Source organism: Protomyctophum parallelum (assembly GCF_964188405.1).
Source record: "Protomyctophum parallelum genome assembly, chromosome: 15".
NCBI classification, from domain to species: Eukaryota; Metazoa; Chordata; class Actinopteri; order Myctophiformes; family Myctophidae; genus Protomyctophum; species Protomyctophum parallelum.
The window spans coordinates 33,600,716-33,618,165 of record NC_139710.1 but is presented as its reverse complement, the minus strand read 5'-3'; the positions used below and the strand labels follow the sequence as shown (position 1 = coordinate 33,618,165).

Here is a 17,450-nt window from a genome sequence, read left to right as displayed (position 1 = left end):
CTAAGGATAACAGTGAGTAGACTAAGGATAACAGTGTTGTGAGTAGAATAAGGATAACAGTGAGTAGACTAAGGATAACAGTGTTGTTGTTGTTGTTGTTGTGAGTAGACTAAGGATAACAGTGTTGTCAGAGAACTGGACTACACACTGATTGGACTGTGAGCTGTCAGCTGACACAGTCATTAGTGTATAGGGTAAATAAAAGGGAGGAACTAACTGTCCCCTGTACTGCTTACTGCCCTATCAGAGAGTGCCAAATTAAATCTCACCTGTTGTGGCCTGTTGGATAGAAAGGAGAAATACCATCTAATCAGAACTGGATTCACCTTCATCTCAGATAACTTACGAAGAAGAATGTCTGGATGGATTGTATTAAAGGCAGAGCTAAGTCTTGCATTATGTTCTAGCTCCCTCTAAGTTCTTCAATACACGGTGTGTTAATGTGGAAATCGCATCACTATAGTTCCCGGGTTCCTTGCATATGCAAATTGATGTGGATCTAGTGATCGCTCCGTTTCCTTTCAGAGCTCCTCAGTTAGGATTCTCTCCAGGGATTTGACCACATTGGAGGTTAATGCTCCTGGAGTTGTTATTGTCATCACCATGTTGGCTTGACCTGCGTGTTCCAACGTAGTTGTTATTGTCATCACCATGTTGGCTTTAATGCGGTGGACATTTTTGTCAATGCTTTTTTTGCCACAGTCATACAAAATGAGTGGACAATAATATTAGCAGAAACACATGAATAGAAATCCATGAATAACAGCTCTGTAACTCTGAGAGTGTTCAAATGGAACCCATTTTGGGCGGGAACCCCTTTTGGTGTTTTAAGCATTATGTTAAACTTTAGCTGGGGGGTCCGCGGCCAAATATATATAATTCTGGGGGGACATGAAATAAGTTGAGAACCACTGACACATATGTAGAAACATAGGTTTTTCAGAAAGGTCTAAATGGGGTCCTTGCAAATAAAACATTTGAGAACCACTAGTACTAATTGGACTCCTATACCTAATGGGCCATACATGATGTCATAGTAAATAATATCCATACTGTACATATTCTGAGGAAAACCTGGAGACTTGACGTTCAGTAAGTGGTTGTTATGATCAAAATGAGAACATTATAATGGTGTGTAAAACAGAAAATCTAAGAAATGACCAAGAACAAGACAAGAACAAGAGTCTTTGACTGGTTATTATCTTGTGACACTCTCTTTACTTTTCAGTGTAAAAGGCACAGACTTAACCCATTTAGAGGATGATTCTACAAATGTCTTCTAAATCCTGTCAGTGGTTCTATTATTTCATGTCAAGGACCCGCTGACCCCCCATCTGAAAATATGTTGTTCCAGGGACCCCCCCCCCCCCCCCCCCCCCAAGAAGCAAAGAATTGCATTAAGAACGATCGCTCTGCAAGAATACATATTCAACGATTTCACGATAAAAAAAAATAGCAGACCAGAGTGCCGCGCTATGAGCTTGTAGATTAAATAAAGTATAACATAATGCTTAAAAGGAACCACTTACACTTCCGTTTCCAAAGGCATAGCGAGCGGATCGACTACTTTTTGTGCAACGCGCTTGTACGACAGTGAATGTGGGGAATTATAATTTCCCCTAAAGTCGTGTTAAAAGTTGAAATTATGGAGATATAAGGTTTACCGCCTCGTCTGCAACGAATATTCATGTCCGTTGAAAGAGAAAGAAAAACCTGCCCGGAGGCAGAAAGATTAGTCCAAATCTCTGTTACACCATTCTCTCTCTCTCTCTCTCTCTCTCTCTCTCTCTCTCTCTCTGGAGGTCATCTGCGGGTCAGGGCAGATGGTTCATCATGACCACATGGTCTGCTTTGAAGACGGAATTAGCATCAAAATGTATATTTTATGAGTAGGCGGGTTTACTGAGCTCTTATATGACTTCTCATTTAATTAACCATATGAGAGTACCTGTCACCTTAAGTGACCTTAAGTGCAGTGATGTCATTTCTTGGTTTGACCCGATAGGCTTACCGTTAGGTCAGACAGCCTACAAAAAGGATGCTTTCTCATTTGTGTCCATGAAGATAGCCTGATGAAGGCCGCATAGGCCCAAACGTTGCTGTTTCCAACATATTTAGTGCCGGAAGTGCCTTCAAAATAGAAGCTCTGGGTGCCAGAGTTGTCTGATCGCTTTTACTCTGAAAACCGGAAACACTTTCCTAAAACAAGTTGACTTTACTAAGTGACCTCACATCCCCGATCATCTTAATATATATTTTTCCGCTCCAAAAAGCGTTCATATTTTGCGGGAGAGACGGATGAGGAGCAGAAATGAAGCGCCAGCATATCGATCCATTCATCACCACGGAGAGCACCCTGGATTAGGAGATACGAGTCATTCTTTCCGCCGCCGCTAACATGGGAGTCAATGACAAGCTAATAGTTGCACATAGCGTTAGCATACGGAAAGCGAAAAGCGAAAAGCCAAAGAAGAAATTCTGAATATTCTTATCTCGCCCCGCGTCTCTAGGACGTCCTCGCACGTTGATGGTACTAATATTTCGGGATCCTTATGACGGTCTCATACGTCGTATGAACTGAAACGGTTAACCCTGACGTCGACATTTAAAAATGTCTTCTAAATCATGTTTATATAATTATCCTCCTTTCCTCTCCTCCTCTCCTCCCCTCCCCTCCCCTCCCCTCCCCTCCTCCTCTCCTCTCCTCTCCTCTCCTCTCCTCTCCTCTCCTCTCCTCTCCTCTCCTCTCCTCTCCTCTCCTCTCCTCTCCTCTCCTCTCCTCTCCTCTCCTCTCCTCTCCTCTCCTCTCCTCTCCTCTCCTCTCCTCTCCTCTCCTCTCCTCCCCTCCCCTCCCCTCCCCTCCCCTCCCCTCCCCTCCCCTCCCCTCCTCTCTCCTCCTCCTCCTCCTCCTCCTCCTCAGGAGATGAACGAGGACCACAGCACCCCTAAGAAGGAGAAGCAGGAGCGCCTGTCGAAGCACAAGGAGAACATGCAGCACAGCCAGGCCGAGGAGGAGGCCACCCTGCTGGGCCAGCAGCGCTGCTTCTACGAGAGGAACTGCCGCGGCTTCAAGCGCAAGGTCATGGTCAAGAGGCACGAGTTCGAGCAGGAGCAGATCCGAGAGGTACTAGGAGGGGTGTGTGTGTGTGTGTGTGTGTGTGTGTGTGTGTGTGTGTGTGTGTGTGTGTGTGTGTGTGTGTGTGTGTGTGTGTGTGTGTGTGTGTGTGTGTGTGTGTGTGCGTGAGTGCGTGCCCAAATGTGCTGACCTCATCACATTAAGTGATGACAGCCGTTTTTAGCCCAAGGAGTGTTTTTCGTGCAAAACTATAATGCTTGGAAGGGGTTCAGAGAGGGGGGCACGGTGGCCTCACAGCTAGAAGGTCCTGGGTTCCATTCCCACTGTGGGCCCAGGTGCGCCCACAGTGGGAATCGAACCCAGGGGTGTGTTTCCTCCTCCGCGTTATCAGTGCCCATACCCGAGGCAGGGGGTTGGTGAAAGGGCCTTTCTGTGGGGAGTTTGCATGTTCTCCCCGTGTCCCCTATAGGGTAGGTACCCTCACATGTTCTCCCCATGTCCCCTAGGGTAGGTACCCTCACATGTTCTCCCCGTGTCCCCTAGGGTAGGTACCCTCACATGTTCTCCCCGTGTCCCCTAGGGTAGGTACCCTGACATGTTCTCCCCGTGTCCCCTAGGATAGGTACTCTCACATGTTCTCCCCGTGTCCCTTAGGGTAGGTACCCTCACATGTTCTCCCCGTGTCCCCTAGGGTAGGTATACCTCACATGTTCTCCCCCGTGTCCCCTAGGGTAGGTACCCCCACATGTTCTCCCCGTGTCCCCTAGGATAGGTACCCTCACATGTTCTCCCCGTGTCCCCTAGGGTAGGTACCCTCACATGTTCTCCCCGTGTCCCCTAGGGTAGGTACCCTCACATGTTCTCCCCGTGTCCCCTAGGATAGGTACCCTGACATGTTCTCCCCGTGTTCCCTAGGGTAGGTACCCTCACATGTTCTCCCCGTGTCCCCTAGGGTAGGTATACCCTCACATGTTCTCCCCCGTGTCCCCTAGGGTAGGTACCCCCACATGTTCTCCCCGTGTCCCCTAGGGTAGGTATACCCTCACATGTTCTCCCCGTGTCCCCTAGGGTAGGTATACCCTCACATGTTCTCCCCCGTGTCCCCTAGGGTAGGTACCCTCACATGTTCTCCCCGTGTCCCCTAGGGTAGGTACCCCCACATGTTCTACCCGTGTCCCCTAGGGTCGGAATAACGTGTTTTTTCCACACGCTACGTCCGGCCCGGGGAAACTCCCGCCTGTCAGGTAAAAAGAAGTAGCTTGGACTCCTCATGCATAGAAGGAAGCATGAGGTCAGTCCGCTGAGGGTAGCCCAACTTGTCAAAAGTTCCCCTATAGGGTGGTTGAATAGAAACCAATGTGGGATATGTTAGTAGTAGACTCCTTTACAAACACATTGGTGAAGACAATTCTTGGTAAGAAATGTATTCCCAGATTTGACATTATTTTGATAATAATATTCCCTAACTATTAACCCATTTTGGGCAGGAACCCATTTTGGTGTTAGCATTATGTTGTGCTTTAGCTATTGAAAAATAGCAGATCTACAAGCTCATAGCGCGCCACCGAGTGGCGCACTACGAGCTTGTAGGTCTGCTATTTTTGAAAAATCAAAGACATTTTTAGAATCTGATCTCACGTCAGAATGGGTTAACTATTAACAGCTCCCCAAGGATGTGTGCTCCTCATCTGAGCCATCTGCTGGGTGAAGCAGTAAAGGTTACCCCCCCCCCCCCCCCCCCCCCGCCCCATCCCCCAGGGGACCAGAACACACTCCCTGTGCTTATCGCTGGTGTTTGTATATCTGACCCTTGGTGTGAACCTGGACTCCGAACGGCGCCGTGCGACATGCAACCCAGATCATGTTCCCAGGCAGGCCCGTTCCTGTCCCAATGACGCCTATTGTTGTGTGGAGCATGGAGGAGGTGTTTCCCCACCAAGACTTAAGCATATTACAGAACTAAAGCCAGGTTCAGCAATGCTGTAATCTGCAGATCTGTGGAGTAAATCTGGTGGAAGTAGAGGAGCAGGAGGAGGAGGAGGAGGAGGGGGAGGAGGAGGGGGAGGGGGCCCTGAGAAAAATAAATACTGTGACAAACACTGTGTCATGTTTTTAGACCACAGCACTAAAGCAGCTAGGGGTCACAAAACATATCAAATGTGACCAGATTAGACTGCCATTGGATTTTGTTTTTCCATGTGATATGAAAGCAGGGAATCAAATTGACATATTGGTTGTTCAGTTTGACCCGCCAGTTTTGGAGATATGGCTTATAGAGTAATGTCTTGCAGAGAAACAGCGAGTTTGGAAAAACAGGCTTGAAAGGTTCACTTCTGTGGACTCTAACATTACACCTATAGTGTGAATGAATGAATGAATGAATTGAATGAATTTTTATTTTCGTGTCTTGTCATTAAGACCCATCCCTTACGGGATTATAAGACACCAACAACATAAATAAACAATATCACGTTTCACTTCCCACACAGGATTTACACAAAGTATTTGATCAAAACAAAAACAGAAATAAGCATTATCATAAAATAAAATATGTGTGATGCCCCACACATATGAGTAGAATATGCCTGCCTAACTGTCATCCTGTAGGTGAGCCTGGGTAGGGCATTTGCCTAATGGCTAATGGGAGAGCACCTGGGCCCGGTGTCTCCCAGAGGCTATAAATGCAACGCCCCTGCCAGTTGAGAGAGATCCAGAGGCAGACCTGCTGCCTCCACTCCCTGCATTAGCCTCCATGCCTCAGCTCCTTTATGTTTGATTATTCTTTCCATCCACACATGCACCACACCATGTATCACACATCCATACACTACACCTACACCACTGACTCCACACCTCATAGGACCTGTTGCCTGATTATGTTGTTATGTTGTAGTTCAGTTATTTAAGTTAATGTCTAGCCCTATATAATAAATAGTTTCTTATACTGTTGCGCTGTCTCCTGCCTCCCAATCTTTGCCATAGCATGAGCCAGATATGACACCTAGCTACATGTTTAAGCATTTATTTCATATTTACATGTCAATTTCAGCTCTGATACTTATTTCAGACATGCTCTAGTATGTGAAGAGTCTGCCTGCAGCTATTAAAAAAAAGAGACTATTAAAAAAAAAGAAAGAAAAACGTTTTTCTCCTCTGCTGGAGTTTGCGCAATCTCAGTCAAATCTGGTCACAAATGTGTCCGTGGCAAAGCCTTGGTCATATCTGTGGCTAATGTTTAGATTTTCTGTCATTATGATGTTCTTATTGTTATCATAACACCCACTTACTGAATGTCAGGTCTCCAGGTTTTCCCCAGAATATGTATGGCAATTATTTATTATGACACTCTATGGGACATTAGGAGTCCCAACTAGTACTAGTGGTTTTCAAATGTTTCATTTTCAAGGACCCCCTGTAACTCTGAGAGTGTTCAAATGGACCCATAAGGGTCATTTTGTATGCTTGCATGCATAGTATAGGAGAGGGTAAAGTGCCTGACAATGAACAAGAACAAATTGTCTGCAAATGCAGTGAAAAAAACTTTAATAGGGAAACATAGCAACGTTTACCTTTAACCCATTCTGGACGGGAACCCGTTTTGGTGTTTTAACTAAGCATTATGTTCTACTTTAGCTATTGAAAAATAGCAAATGTACAAGCTCATAGCGCGTGCTACGAGCTTGTAGGTCTGCTATTTTTGAAAAATCGTGAAAATGTGCCTCAAATCTTTGAATATATATTGTTTCAGAGTGAACATTTTAACTAAATTCTTTGCTTCTGGGGAGGTCCCTGGAACAACATATTTTCAGATGGGGGGACGGAGGCATATTACATATATATTTTGGGGTCCTTGACATGAAATATTGAGCACCACTGATACAGAAACATGAGGTATTTCAGAAAAATGTCAGGATTTAGAAGACATTTTGTGGAATGGACTTAAAACATGCATTGTTTGTGTGTCTCTGCCTCGTGGTGCTCGTACCGTGCAGGAGCTGAACAAGAAGAAGACGCAGAAGGAGATGGAGCACGCCATGCTGATCCGCCACGACGAGTCCACCCAGGAGCTGGAGCAGCGGCAGCTCCGCACGCTGCAGAAGCTCCGCATGGACCTGATCCGCCTGCAGCACCAGACCGAGCTGGAGAACCAGATCGAGTACAACAACCCGCCGCGAGCGGGAGCTCCACCGCAAGCACGTGATGGAGCTGAGGCAGCAGCCCAAGAACCTCAAGGTGACGCATGGGTGTGTGTGTGGCATGTTTGGTTGCTCTCGGGTGTTGCACTCTGAAAATAGCCGGTCTGCAAGTCTTGTAGATCGGCTATTTTCAGCATACAAACCAAGTGTAAAATCTGCCATTACAACACCATCGAGGCCCGCAAAAATTCAATTTTATCAACAACTGTAGATTTAGTCGACTAAAATTGATAGATATTTAGTTGACTAAAACTAGACTAAAATGTGACTACAACAAAGTTACGTTTTTATTCCAAAAACTATGACTAAAACTAAAATCTAAATTTGCTGCCAAAAACAACACTGGCAGTGTTGTTTTCGTCGACTAAAACCAAGACGAAAAATGTTCGTCAACTACCTTTTTTCACCGACAAAAACAACATGGAAACTAAGCTATGATGAGATCCAGTACAAGTCATTTTACAATTAGTTGCATGCTGAAAATAGCCAATCTAAAAGCCCACAACGCGTCGCGCTGTGACGCATTGTGGGTTTGTAGATCGCCTATTTTCACCAAGTGAAAAAAAACTGTCATTACGACGGCATCAAGGCCCACCAAAATACATTTTGTTCGACTAAATCAACTGCAGATTTAGTCGACTAAAATCTAATGATATTTAGTCTAAACTAAAACTAGACTAACACTAAAACATTTAAAAAAAAAATCAAAACAAATGTGACTAAAACCAAACACTGGAACTTTCAGGCCCTGGAGATGCAGATCAAGAAGCAGTTCCAGGACACGTGCAAGGTGCAGACCAAGCAGTACAAGGCGCTCCGCCACCACCAGATGGAGGTGACGCCCAAGTCGGAGCACAAGACGGTGCTGAAGGCGCTGAAGGAGGAGCAGACGAGGAAGCTGGCCATCCTGGCCGAGCAGTACGAGCAGAGCATCAACGAGATGATGGCCTCGCAGGCGGTGAGTCGTCTGACCTCCAAGGAGGGTCAAAGGGTCAAAGCCTTTCACTCTGTCTGGGCATTCAACCAAGTGTCATTGACCTCTGCAGGAGGCTTATACAAAGCCAAGTGGCGACATGCTCTGATCTCGCCACAAAGGCTATAGTTCCAAACATTGGAACTATTCCATTGAGATAGAATGAGCACTTCTGCATTACATTGTTACAATGGGAGTCTCTGGTACAACGATGCTGTAGAGCAGTGGCTTCTCAAGTCGGGTTCTGACTTGGGTTTCGATTCCCGCTGGGGACGCTGTGGGCGTGTTTCCTCCTCCACGTCATCAGTGCCCATACCCAAGGCGGGGTTGGCGAAAGGGCCTTTCTGTGTGGAGTTTACTTTGCATGTACTCCCCCGTGTCCCCTAGGGTAGGTACCCTCACAAAAAACATGCAGTAATCCTGGTCTCTAAACTACCTCCCTCTGGTCAAATCTCTGGCCAGGGGGAGGTAGTTTAGAGACAAGGATTACTGCATCCCTCCATCAGGCCTGATGGAGGGGAAAGGAACTGGTCGGAATAAAGTGTTCCTTCCACGCGCTACGTCCGGCCCGGGGAACCCCCCCCCCCTGTCAGGTGTAAAGAAGCAGCTTGGACTCCTCATGCATAGAAGGAAGCATGAGGTCAGTCGTCATTACATTAGATAATTGACACTGGGTGAAAAAATGGGTTGCAAAATCGTAGGATACATCTTTTTTTGTTTTAACCCATTTTGGGCGGGGACCCCTTTTTGGTGTTAGCATCATGTCATGCTTTAACTATTGAAAAATAGCAGATCTACAAGCTCATAGCGCGCCACTCGGTGGCGCGCTATGAGCTTGTAGGTCTGCTATTTTTGAAAAATCGACTGACATAGAAACATAGCTTTTTCAGAAAACTGTCAGGATGGAGAAGACATTTGAATAATCTGATCTCAGCTCAGAATGGGTCAAAAGTTGCCCCATGCATCATGCTCTCTCTCTCTCTCTCTCTCTCTGTCTCTCTCTGTCCCGTCTCTCTCTCTCTGCTCTCTGTCCCGTCTCTCTCTCTCTCTCTCTGTCCCGTCTCTCTCTCTCTGCTCTCTCTGTCCCGTCTCTCTCTCTCTGCTCTCTGTCCCGTCTCTCTCTCTCTGCTCTCTCTGTCCCGTCTCTCTCTCTCTGCTCTCTGTCCCGTCTCTCTCTCTCTGCTCTCTCTGTCCCGTCTCTCTCTCTCTCTCTCTGTCCCGTCTCTCTCTCTCTGCTCTCTGTCCCGTCTCTCTCTCTCTCTCTCTGTCCCGTCTCTCTCTGCTCTCTGTCCCGTCTCTCTCTCTGCTCTCTGTCCCGTCTCTCTCTCTCTGCTCTCTGTCCCGTCTCTCTCTCTCTGCTCTCTGTCCCGTCTCTCTCTCTCTGTCCCGTCTCTCTCTCTCTGCTCTCTGTCCCGTCTCTCTCTCTCTCTGCTCTCTGTCCCGTCTCTCTCTCTCTGCTCTCTGTCCCGTCTCTCTCTCTCTCTCTCTGTCCCGTCTCTCTCTCTCTGCTCTCTGTCCCGTCTCTCTCTCTCTGCTCTCTGTCCCGTCTCTCTCTCTCTCTCTCTGTCCCGTCTCTCTCTCTCTGCTCTCTCTGTCCCGTCTCTCTCTCTCTGCTCTCTGTCCCGTCTCTCTCTCTCTGTCCCGTCTCTCTCTCTCTGCTCTCTGTCCCGTCTCTCTCTCTCTCTGCTCTCTGTCCCGTCTCTCTCTCTCTGCTCTCTGTCCCGTCTCTCTCTCTCTCTCTCTGTCCCGTCTCTCTCTCTCTCTCTCTGTCCCGTCTCTCTCTCTCTGCTCTCTGTCCCGTCTCTCTCTCTCTCTCTCTGTCCCGTCTCTCTCTCTCTCTCTCTGTCCCGTCTCTCTCTCTCTCTCTCTCTGTCCCGTCTCTCTCTCTCTGCTCTCTGTCCCGTCTCTCTCTCTCTCTCTCTGTCCCGTCTCTCTCTGCTCTCTGTCCCGTCTCTCTCTCTGCTCTCTGTCCCGTCTCTCTCTCTCTGCTCTCTGTCCCGTCTCTCTCTCTCTGTCCCGTCTCTCTCTCTCTGCTCTCTGTCCCGTCTCTCTCTCTCTGCTCTCTGTCCCGTCTCTCTCTCTCTCTCTCTGTCCCGTCTCTCTCTCTCTGCTCTCTGTCCCGTCTCTCTCTCTCTGCTCTCTGTCCCGTCTCTCTCTCTCTGTCCCGTCTCTCTCTCTCTGCTCTCTGTCCCGTCTCTCTCTCTCTGCTCTCTGTCCCGTCTCTCTCTCTCTGCTCTCTGTCCCGTCTCTCTCTCTCTCTCTCTGTCCCGTCTCTCTCTCTCTGCTCTCTGTCCCGTCTCTCTCTCTCTGCTCTCTGTCCCGTCTCTCTCTCTCTGCTCTCTGTCCCGTCTCTCTCTCTCTGCTCTCTGTCCCGTCTCTCTCTCTCTCTCTCTGTCCCGTCTCTCTCTCTCTGCTCTCTGTCCCGTCTCTCTCTCTCTGCTCTCTGTCCCGTCTCTCTCTCTCTGCTCTCTGTCCGTCTCTCTCTCTCTGCTCTCTGTCCCGTCTCTCTCTCTCTGCTCTCTGTCCCGTCTCTCTCTCTCTCTCTCTGTCCCGTCTCTCTCTCTCTGCTCTCTGTCCCGTCTCTCTCTCTCTCTCTCTGTCCCGTCTCTCTCTCTCTGCTCTCTGTCCCGTCTCTCTCTCTCTCTCTCTGTCCCGTCTCTCTCTCTCTGCTCTCTGTCCCGTCTCTCTCTCTCTGCTCTCTGTCCCGTCTCTCTCTCTGCTCTCTCTGTCCCGTCTCTCTCTCTCTGCTCTCTGTCCCGTCTCTCTCTCTCTGCTCTCTGTCCCGTCTCTCTCTCTGCTCTCTGTCCCGTCTCTCTCTCTCTGCTCTCTGTCCCGTCTCTCTCTCTCTGCTCTCTGTCCCGTCTCTCTCTCTCTCTCTCTGCTCTCTGTCCCGTCTCTCTCTCTCTCTCTCTGCTCTCTGTCCCGTCTCTCTCTCTCTGCTCTCTGTCCCGTCTCTCTCTCTCTGCTCTCTGTCCCGTCTCTCTCTCTCTCTCTCTGCTCTCTGTCCCGTCCCCCAGCTGCGTCTGGACGAGGCCCAGGAGGCGGAGTGCCAGGCCCTCCGCCAGCAGCTGCAGCAGGAGATGGAGCTGCTCAACGCCTACCAGAGCAAGATCAAGATGCAGACGGAGGCTCAGCACGAGAGGGAGCAGCACAAGCTGGAGCAGAAGGTGTCGCTGCGCCGCGCGCACCTGGAGCAGAAGGTGAGGGGGGGGGGTCGCTACGCAGGGCTCACCTGGAGCAGAAGGTGAGGGGGGGGGGGGGGGGGGGGGACGCTGCTCCGCGCCGCGCTAACCTGGAGCAGAAGGTGAGGGGGCACATCATCAAATTGCTCCAAAAACCTCCCATTGGTCGTGTTTTTGCTTTGTTATCCATGCACTCAGATCCACATTTGCATGAGAGAGACGCAGAGACAGGTCAGACAGGCAGGCAGACAGACAGACCGGCGCAGACAGACATTGATGTGGTCACACAGGCTCACAACAGGTGGGGATGAGAGTGGCATGCATTCCAGGCTACAGAGCAGACATCCATTCCTCTCCTCTCAGCCTCCAGGCTACAGAGCAGACATCCATTCCTCTCCTCTCAGCCTCCAGGCTACAGAGCAGACATCCATTCCTCTCTCAGCCTCCAGGCTACAGAGCAGACATCCATTCCTCTCCTCTCAGCCTCCAGGCTACAGAGCAGACATCCATTCCTCTCTCAGCCTTCAGGCTACAGAGCAGACATCCATTCCTCTCTCAGCCTTCAGGCTACAGAGCAGACATCCATTCCTCTCTCAGCCTTCAGGCTACAGAGCAGACATCCATTCCTCTCCTCTCAGCCTTCAGGCTACAGAGCAGACATCCATTCCTCTCCTCTCAGCCTCCAGGCTACAGAGCAGACATCCATTCCTCTCCTCTCAGCCTCCAGGCTACAGAGCAGACATCCATTCCTCTCTCAGCCTTCAGGCTACAGAGCAGACATCCATTCCTCTCTCAGCCTCCAGGCTACAGAGCAGACATCCATTCCTCTCTCAGCCTTCAGGCTACAGAGCAGACATCCATTCCTCTCACAGCCTCCAGGCTACAGAGCAGACATCCATTCCTCTCTCAGCCTTCAGGCTACAGAGCAGACATCCATTCCTCTCTCAGCCTTCAGGCTACAGAGCAGACATCCATTCCTCTCTCAGCCTTCAGGCTACAGAGCAGACATCCATTCCTCTCTCAGCCTTCAGGCTACAGAGCAGACATCCATTCCTCTCCTCTCAGCCTTCAGGCTACAGAGCAGACATCCATTCCTCTCCTCTCAGCCTCCAGGCTACAGAGCAGACATCCATTCCTCTCCTCTCAGCCTTCAGGCTACAGAGCAGACATCCATTCCTCTCCTCTCAGCCTTCAGGCTACAGAGCAGACATCCATTCCTCTCCTCTCAGCCTCCAGGCTACAGAGCAGACATCCATTCCTCTCCTCTCAGCCTCCAGGCTACAGAGCAGACATCCATTCCTCGTATTTTGGCCAAATCATTAGATGTCACCTTTAGTCCACGGCTGTGACACCAGCCTATTCTTCACTGTAATGAGACAATTATTGACCAGTGAAACATCAATTATTTTAAAATGAATGGATACAACAAGGCACTAATACGTGGGATGAAAATGATTGATCCAAATGTTTAAAGGGATCCGGGTGAAGACACAATAGACTATAGACACTCTTCGTATTGATTGATGCCTACTTGGGGATCGGGGGGGGGGGGTGGCCGCTAAATAACCCCCCCCCCCCCCCCCCCCCCCCCCATTGTCCCCGCGGACCCCTTTCCTTTTCATACGACCACTTAGACCATCTGCCGCGCATATCAATGAACGGGAGACGAGGGTGACAAGATTAACACGGCCAAAGCGACAACGGCCGTCGGCAGCCTTCTAAAGCGGTCGACGTCATCGGCCTCGGTGTGTGCTAGAGGTAGCGCTCCCACAACAAAGGAAAAGGCTCCTTATTTATTTATTTATTTATTTTTTATTTTATTTTTCAAATGCTGCCCTGATCCGGTTCTGGTCAGCCAGCCCCCCCAGTTTTGTGTGTGTGTGTGTGTGTGTGTGTGTGTGTGTGTGTGTGTGTGTGTGTGTGTGTGTGTGTGTGTGTGTGTGTGTGTGTGTGTGTGTGTGTGTGTGTGTGTGTGTGTGTGTGTGTGTGTGTGCGTGGATGACCTGTACTGTGGCGGTCTGGCGCCATCTCCTGGCCGTTCTCTGACCTGCATGAGACTGGGATGATGTCATGGTTTATTTGGAGGGCTGGTCAGAGACAGTCTGGACGGTCTGTCTGTCTGTGATGTCTGTCTGTCTGTGACGGTCTGTCTGTCTGTCTGTGATGTCTGTCTGTGATGTCTGTCTGTGACGGTCTGTCTGTCTGTCTGTGACGGTCTGTCTGTCTGTCTGTGACGGTCTGTCTGTCTGTCTGTGAGGTCTGTCTGTCTGTCTGTGATGCGTGTTCAGTAGTTCACCGTGCTGCTGTGCTGCACTTTGTACATCTTTCTGTCACTGCAGAGGAGCTCCAATAACACATCTAGACCCAAGGTCCATTAACCCATTCTGACCTGAGATCAGATTCTAAAAATGTCTGTTTGAAAATGACAGTTTTCTGAAAACGCTATGTTTCTATGTCAGTCGTTCTTCGATAAAAAAGAAATAGCAGACCTACAAGCTCGTAGCTTGTAGATCTGCTATTTTTAAATAGCTAAAGCATAACGTAATGCTAACACCAAAAGGGGTACCCGCCTAAAATGGGTTAATGTCTTCTAAAATCATGACCGTTCTCTGAAAAACGTCATGTTTCTATGTCAGTGGTTGCTCTGCCTTTTTCATGTCATAGACCCCCAGAATCATCTGTATTTGGCCGCCGACCCCCCCTTCTGAAAATATGTTGTTCCAGACACCCCCCCCCCCCCCCCCCCCCCCGCATGCTCTTTAGTCGCTCCATCGTGTCGCGGTACTACGTTGGAAGAAGAGAGAGAGGATATATAGGTAGAGTGAGAGCAGAAACAGTAAAATAAACAAACAGGCAGGCGAGTGATATTACACTACGAGACAGAGCATAAAAACATACGTGTGCTTTTCATAGGGCAATACAGAATTGAAACTACAGTAACTTGTGTGCATAAAGTGCAGTATTGCTTTCAAGTAATCTAGGATACGCTGTCAAGGTGAACTAAAAGACTATTAGACCTTATACATGGTCACAGGTTTGGTTATCGAGTAAACTTTATTTTTTTATTTTTTGGATTAAACTACAAATTATTCTTTTTGCCTTTTAGGCTTCGTGAACAAAAACTATTTGCACGGTGCTTATGTAACAAAACAATTTAACCCATTTAGGCCTGACGTCGAAATTAAAATAATTAATTTTCTGAAATACCTATGTTTCTACTGTATATCAGTGGTGCTCAATATTTCAGGTCAAGGACCCCAAAAATGATATGTAATTGGCTGCCGACCCCCATCTGAAAATATGTAGTTCCAGGGACCCTCCCAATGTATGAATGAATGAACCTTCACCTCCCAATGTATGAATGAATGAACCTTCACCTCCCAATGTATGAATGAATGAACCTTCACCTCCCAATGTATGAATGAATGAACCTTCACCTCCCAATGTATGAATGAATGAACCTTCACCTCCCAACGTATGAATGAATTAACCTTCACCTCCCAATGTATGAATGAATGAACCTTCACCTCCCAACGTATGAATGAATGAACCTTCACCTCCCAACGTATGAATGAATGAACCTTCACCTCCCAACGTATGAATGAATGAACCTTCACCTCCCAAAGTATGAATGAATGAACCTTCACCTCCCAACGAATGAATGAATGAACCTTCACCTCCCAATGTATGAAAGAATGAACCTTCACCTCCCAATGTATGAATGAATGAATGAACCTTCACCTCCCAACGTATGAATGAATGAACCTTCACCTCCCAAAGTATGAATGAATGAACCTTCACCTCCCAACGTATGAATGAATGAACCTTCACCTCCCAATGTATGAATGAATGAACCTTCACCTCCCAATGTATGTATGAATGAATGAACCTTCACCTCCCAATGTATGAATGAATGAACCTTCACCTCCCAATGTATGAATGAATGAACCTTCACCTCCCAATGTATGAATGAATGAACCTTCACCTCCCAATGTATGAATGAATGAACCGTTGTAAAGCGGTTTAATCCATTTTGAGTGGGAACCCCTTTTTGTGTTAGCATTATGTTATGCTTTAGCTATTGAAAAAAAAGCAGATCTACAAGCTCATAGCGCGCCACCGAGTGGCGCGCTACGAGCTTGTAGGTCTGCTATTTTTGAAAAATCGAAGAACCACTGACATAGAAACATAGCTTTTTCAGAAAACTGTCATTTTCAAACAGACATTTTTAGAATCTGATCTCAGGTCAGAATGGGTTAAGCACTTGGAAAAGCATCTATAAAAATGCACTTAATTTCCCCCCAGATTGAAGAGGAGCTGGTTTCCCTTCAGAAGGAGCGCACGGACCGCATCAAGCACCTGCTGGAACGCCAGGAACGTGAGATGGACACCTTCGACATGGAGAGCATGCGTCTGGGCTTCTGTAACCTCGGCGCTCTGGACTTTTCCAAGGACGACTACAGATGAGGCCCAGCCCAGTGCACCCCCTCCCCTCCACACCGCTGCCTCTCCTCTCTCCCTTTACCGTAACGTTGAGCCCGACCCGACAGTGTTCTGGTCTTTAGCCCGACCCGACAGTGTTCTGGTCTTTAGCCCGACCCGACAGTGTTCTGGTCTTTTTCAGCTACTGATGTCCAACCCAAGCTTGATTTCAAACTTACGTCACGGTAGCGGTGTCGCGTGCCAAAAAGAAATCGCAGGCCGACAAGCTAAAATCACCGCGACGCGATGTCAGCTTGTAGGCCTGCTAGTTTCTTTTGTTCTTCATATCAGCGTGCAACACCGCCACATGATGGAGTATGAGTTAAGCCTCACTCAATACAAAAAGACACTGACGCAAAAAAACACACACACACACACACACACACACAAAAAGAAAGGACTCGGAATCGCTTCCAGTTGTCCGGGGAGTGTTTTTTAGAGCCAGCAACAGGTTGTAAGAGACCAACACCGTCCGACACCATCGTCACCCCGGTACGTACGTACGTACTGTCACCGTCCCCGTACTGCCCCTCCTCCTCCTCTCGTTGGTGTCACACACGACAAAAAAAGAACCCAATGCTGGATAAACTTGTAGTTGTCATGTTTTTGTAAGAATTATGATAACCTCGTCACAGTGTTTGCTGTTTCTTGTGCAATTATGATCACACTTTTGGCGTGACTAAAAGTTGTAAAACGAGAGAGAGAGAGAGAGAGAGAGAGAGAGAGAGAAAAGTGGTGGTTTTCCACGAGCGGAATCGCGGCCAGAGGCCGTTGCGTTTGTCTGAGGTGGTTTGTCTCTCGAGCCATGCAAAAAAAAAAAGATAATAATAATATAAATAAATAAATTCATAAATTCAAGCGCAAAACTATTACTCCTTCCGCAGCCATTCACTGGCGCTGCTTCGATCTTTTCGCCACTTTTTTCTGGTACTTTTATTCATCAGGAAGTTTTTACAGCAAATTTCAATTTCAAAAACGATTTGATACTTTGAAAGAAAGAAATTGTCGTTGATGTACATAATGGTACGCTTCTAAATAAATGTGACTCTTTTAAGTGAATTTGATTACTGACTCGGGGCACTGTGGGGGGGATGGGGGGGTGTCCTTTATGGTACAGTATTATTAGTGTATCGCAACTGGTTCTCAGCGTTAAGGGTTTCGGGGACCAGCAGGGGGTCCAAAAAGAGACCCTTGTGGGTCTGTCTGTTAAATGAAACACTGCAGGTTTTTACCGTGTGGTTTGGGGGTTCCGGGATACTTTAAGTTCGGTGATTGTTCAACCCTTTTCATTTCAAGTACCCCCCCCCCCCCCCACCAGTTTTGATACGCACCAACCAGGCCACGGACCACCTCCTACTGTTTTATATCTCTGGCACACCCCCCCCCCCCCTCCCCTCCCCCCAATCTACACGGTAGAACATTGTGTTAAACCATTTAAAACCTGACCGAGGGGCCCATTCTACAAATGCCTTCTTAGACAAGGAAGTTGTTATTTACACACCTTAAAAAGATGTATCTAGACGAGTGAGCAGATGTACATA

General features: G+C 48.1%; 1 protein-coding gene across 1 annotated transcript in view; it reads left to right on the top strand.

Moving 5' to 3' along the window:
• taok3a (TAO kinase 3a) overlaps window positions 1–16,290 on the top strand; it is a 98,110-nt gene extending 81,820 nt beyond the window's left edge. Inside the window, 6 exon segments of the mRNA XM_083784376.1 lie at window positions 2,921–3,124; window positions 7,069–7,242; window positions 7,244–7,309; window positions 8,018–8,230; window positions 11,263–11,445; window positions 15,733–16,290. Coding sequence (XP_083640502.1) covers window positions 2,921–3,124; window positions 7,069–7,242; window positions 7,244–7,309; window positions 8,018–8,230; window positions 11,263–11,445; window positions 15,733–15,894 — 1,002 coding nt within the window. The 3' untranslated portion in view covers window positions 15,895–16,290.
• The last annotated feature ends 1,160 nt before the right edge of the window (window positions 16,291–17,450 follow it).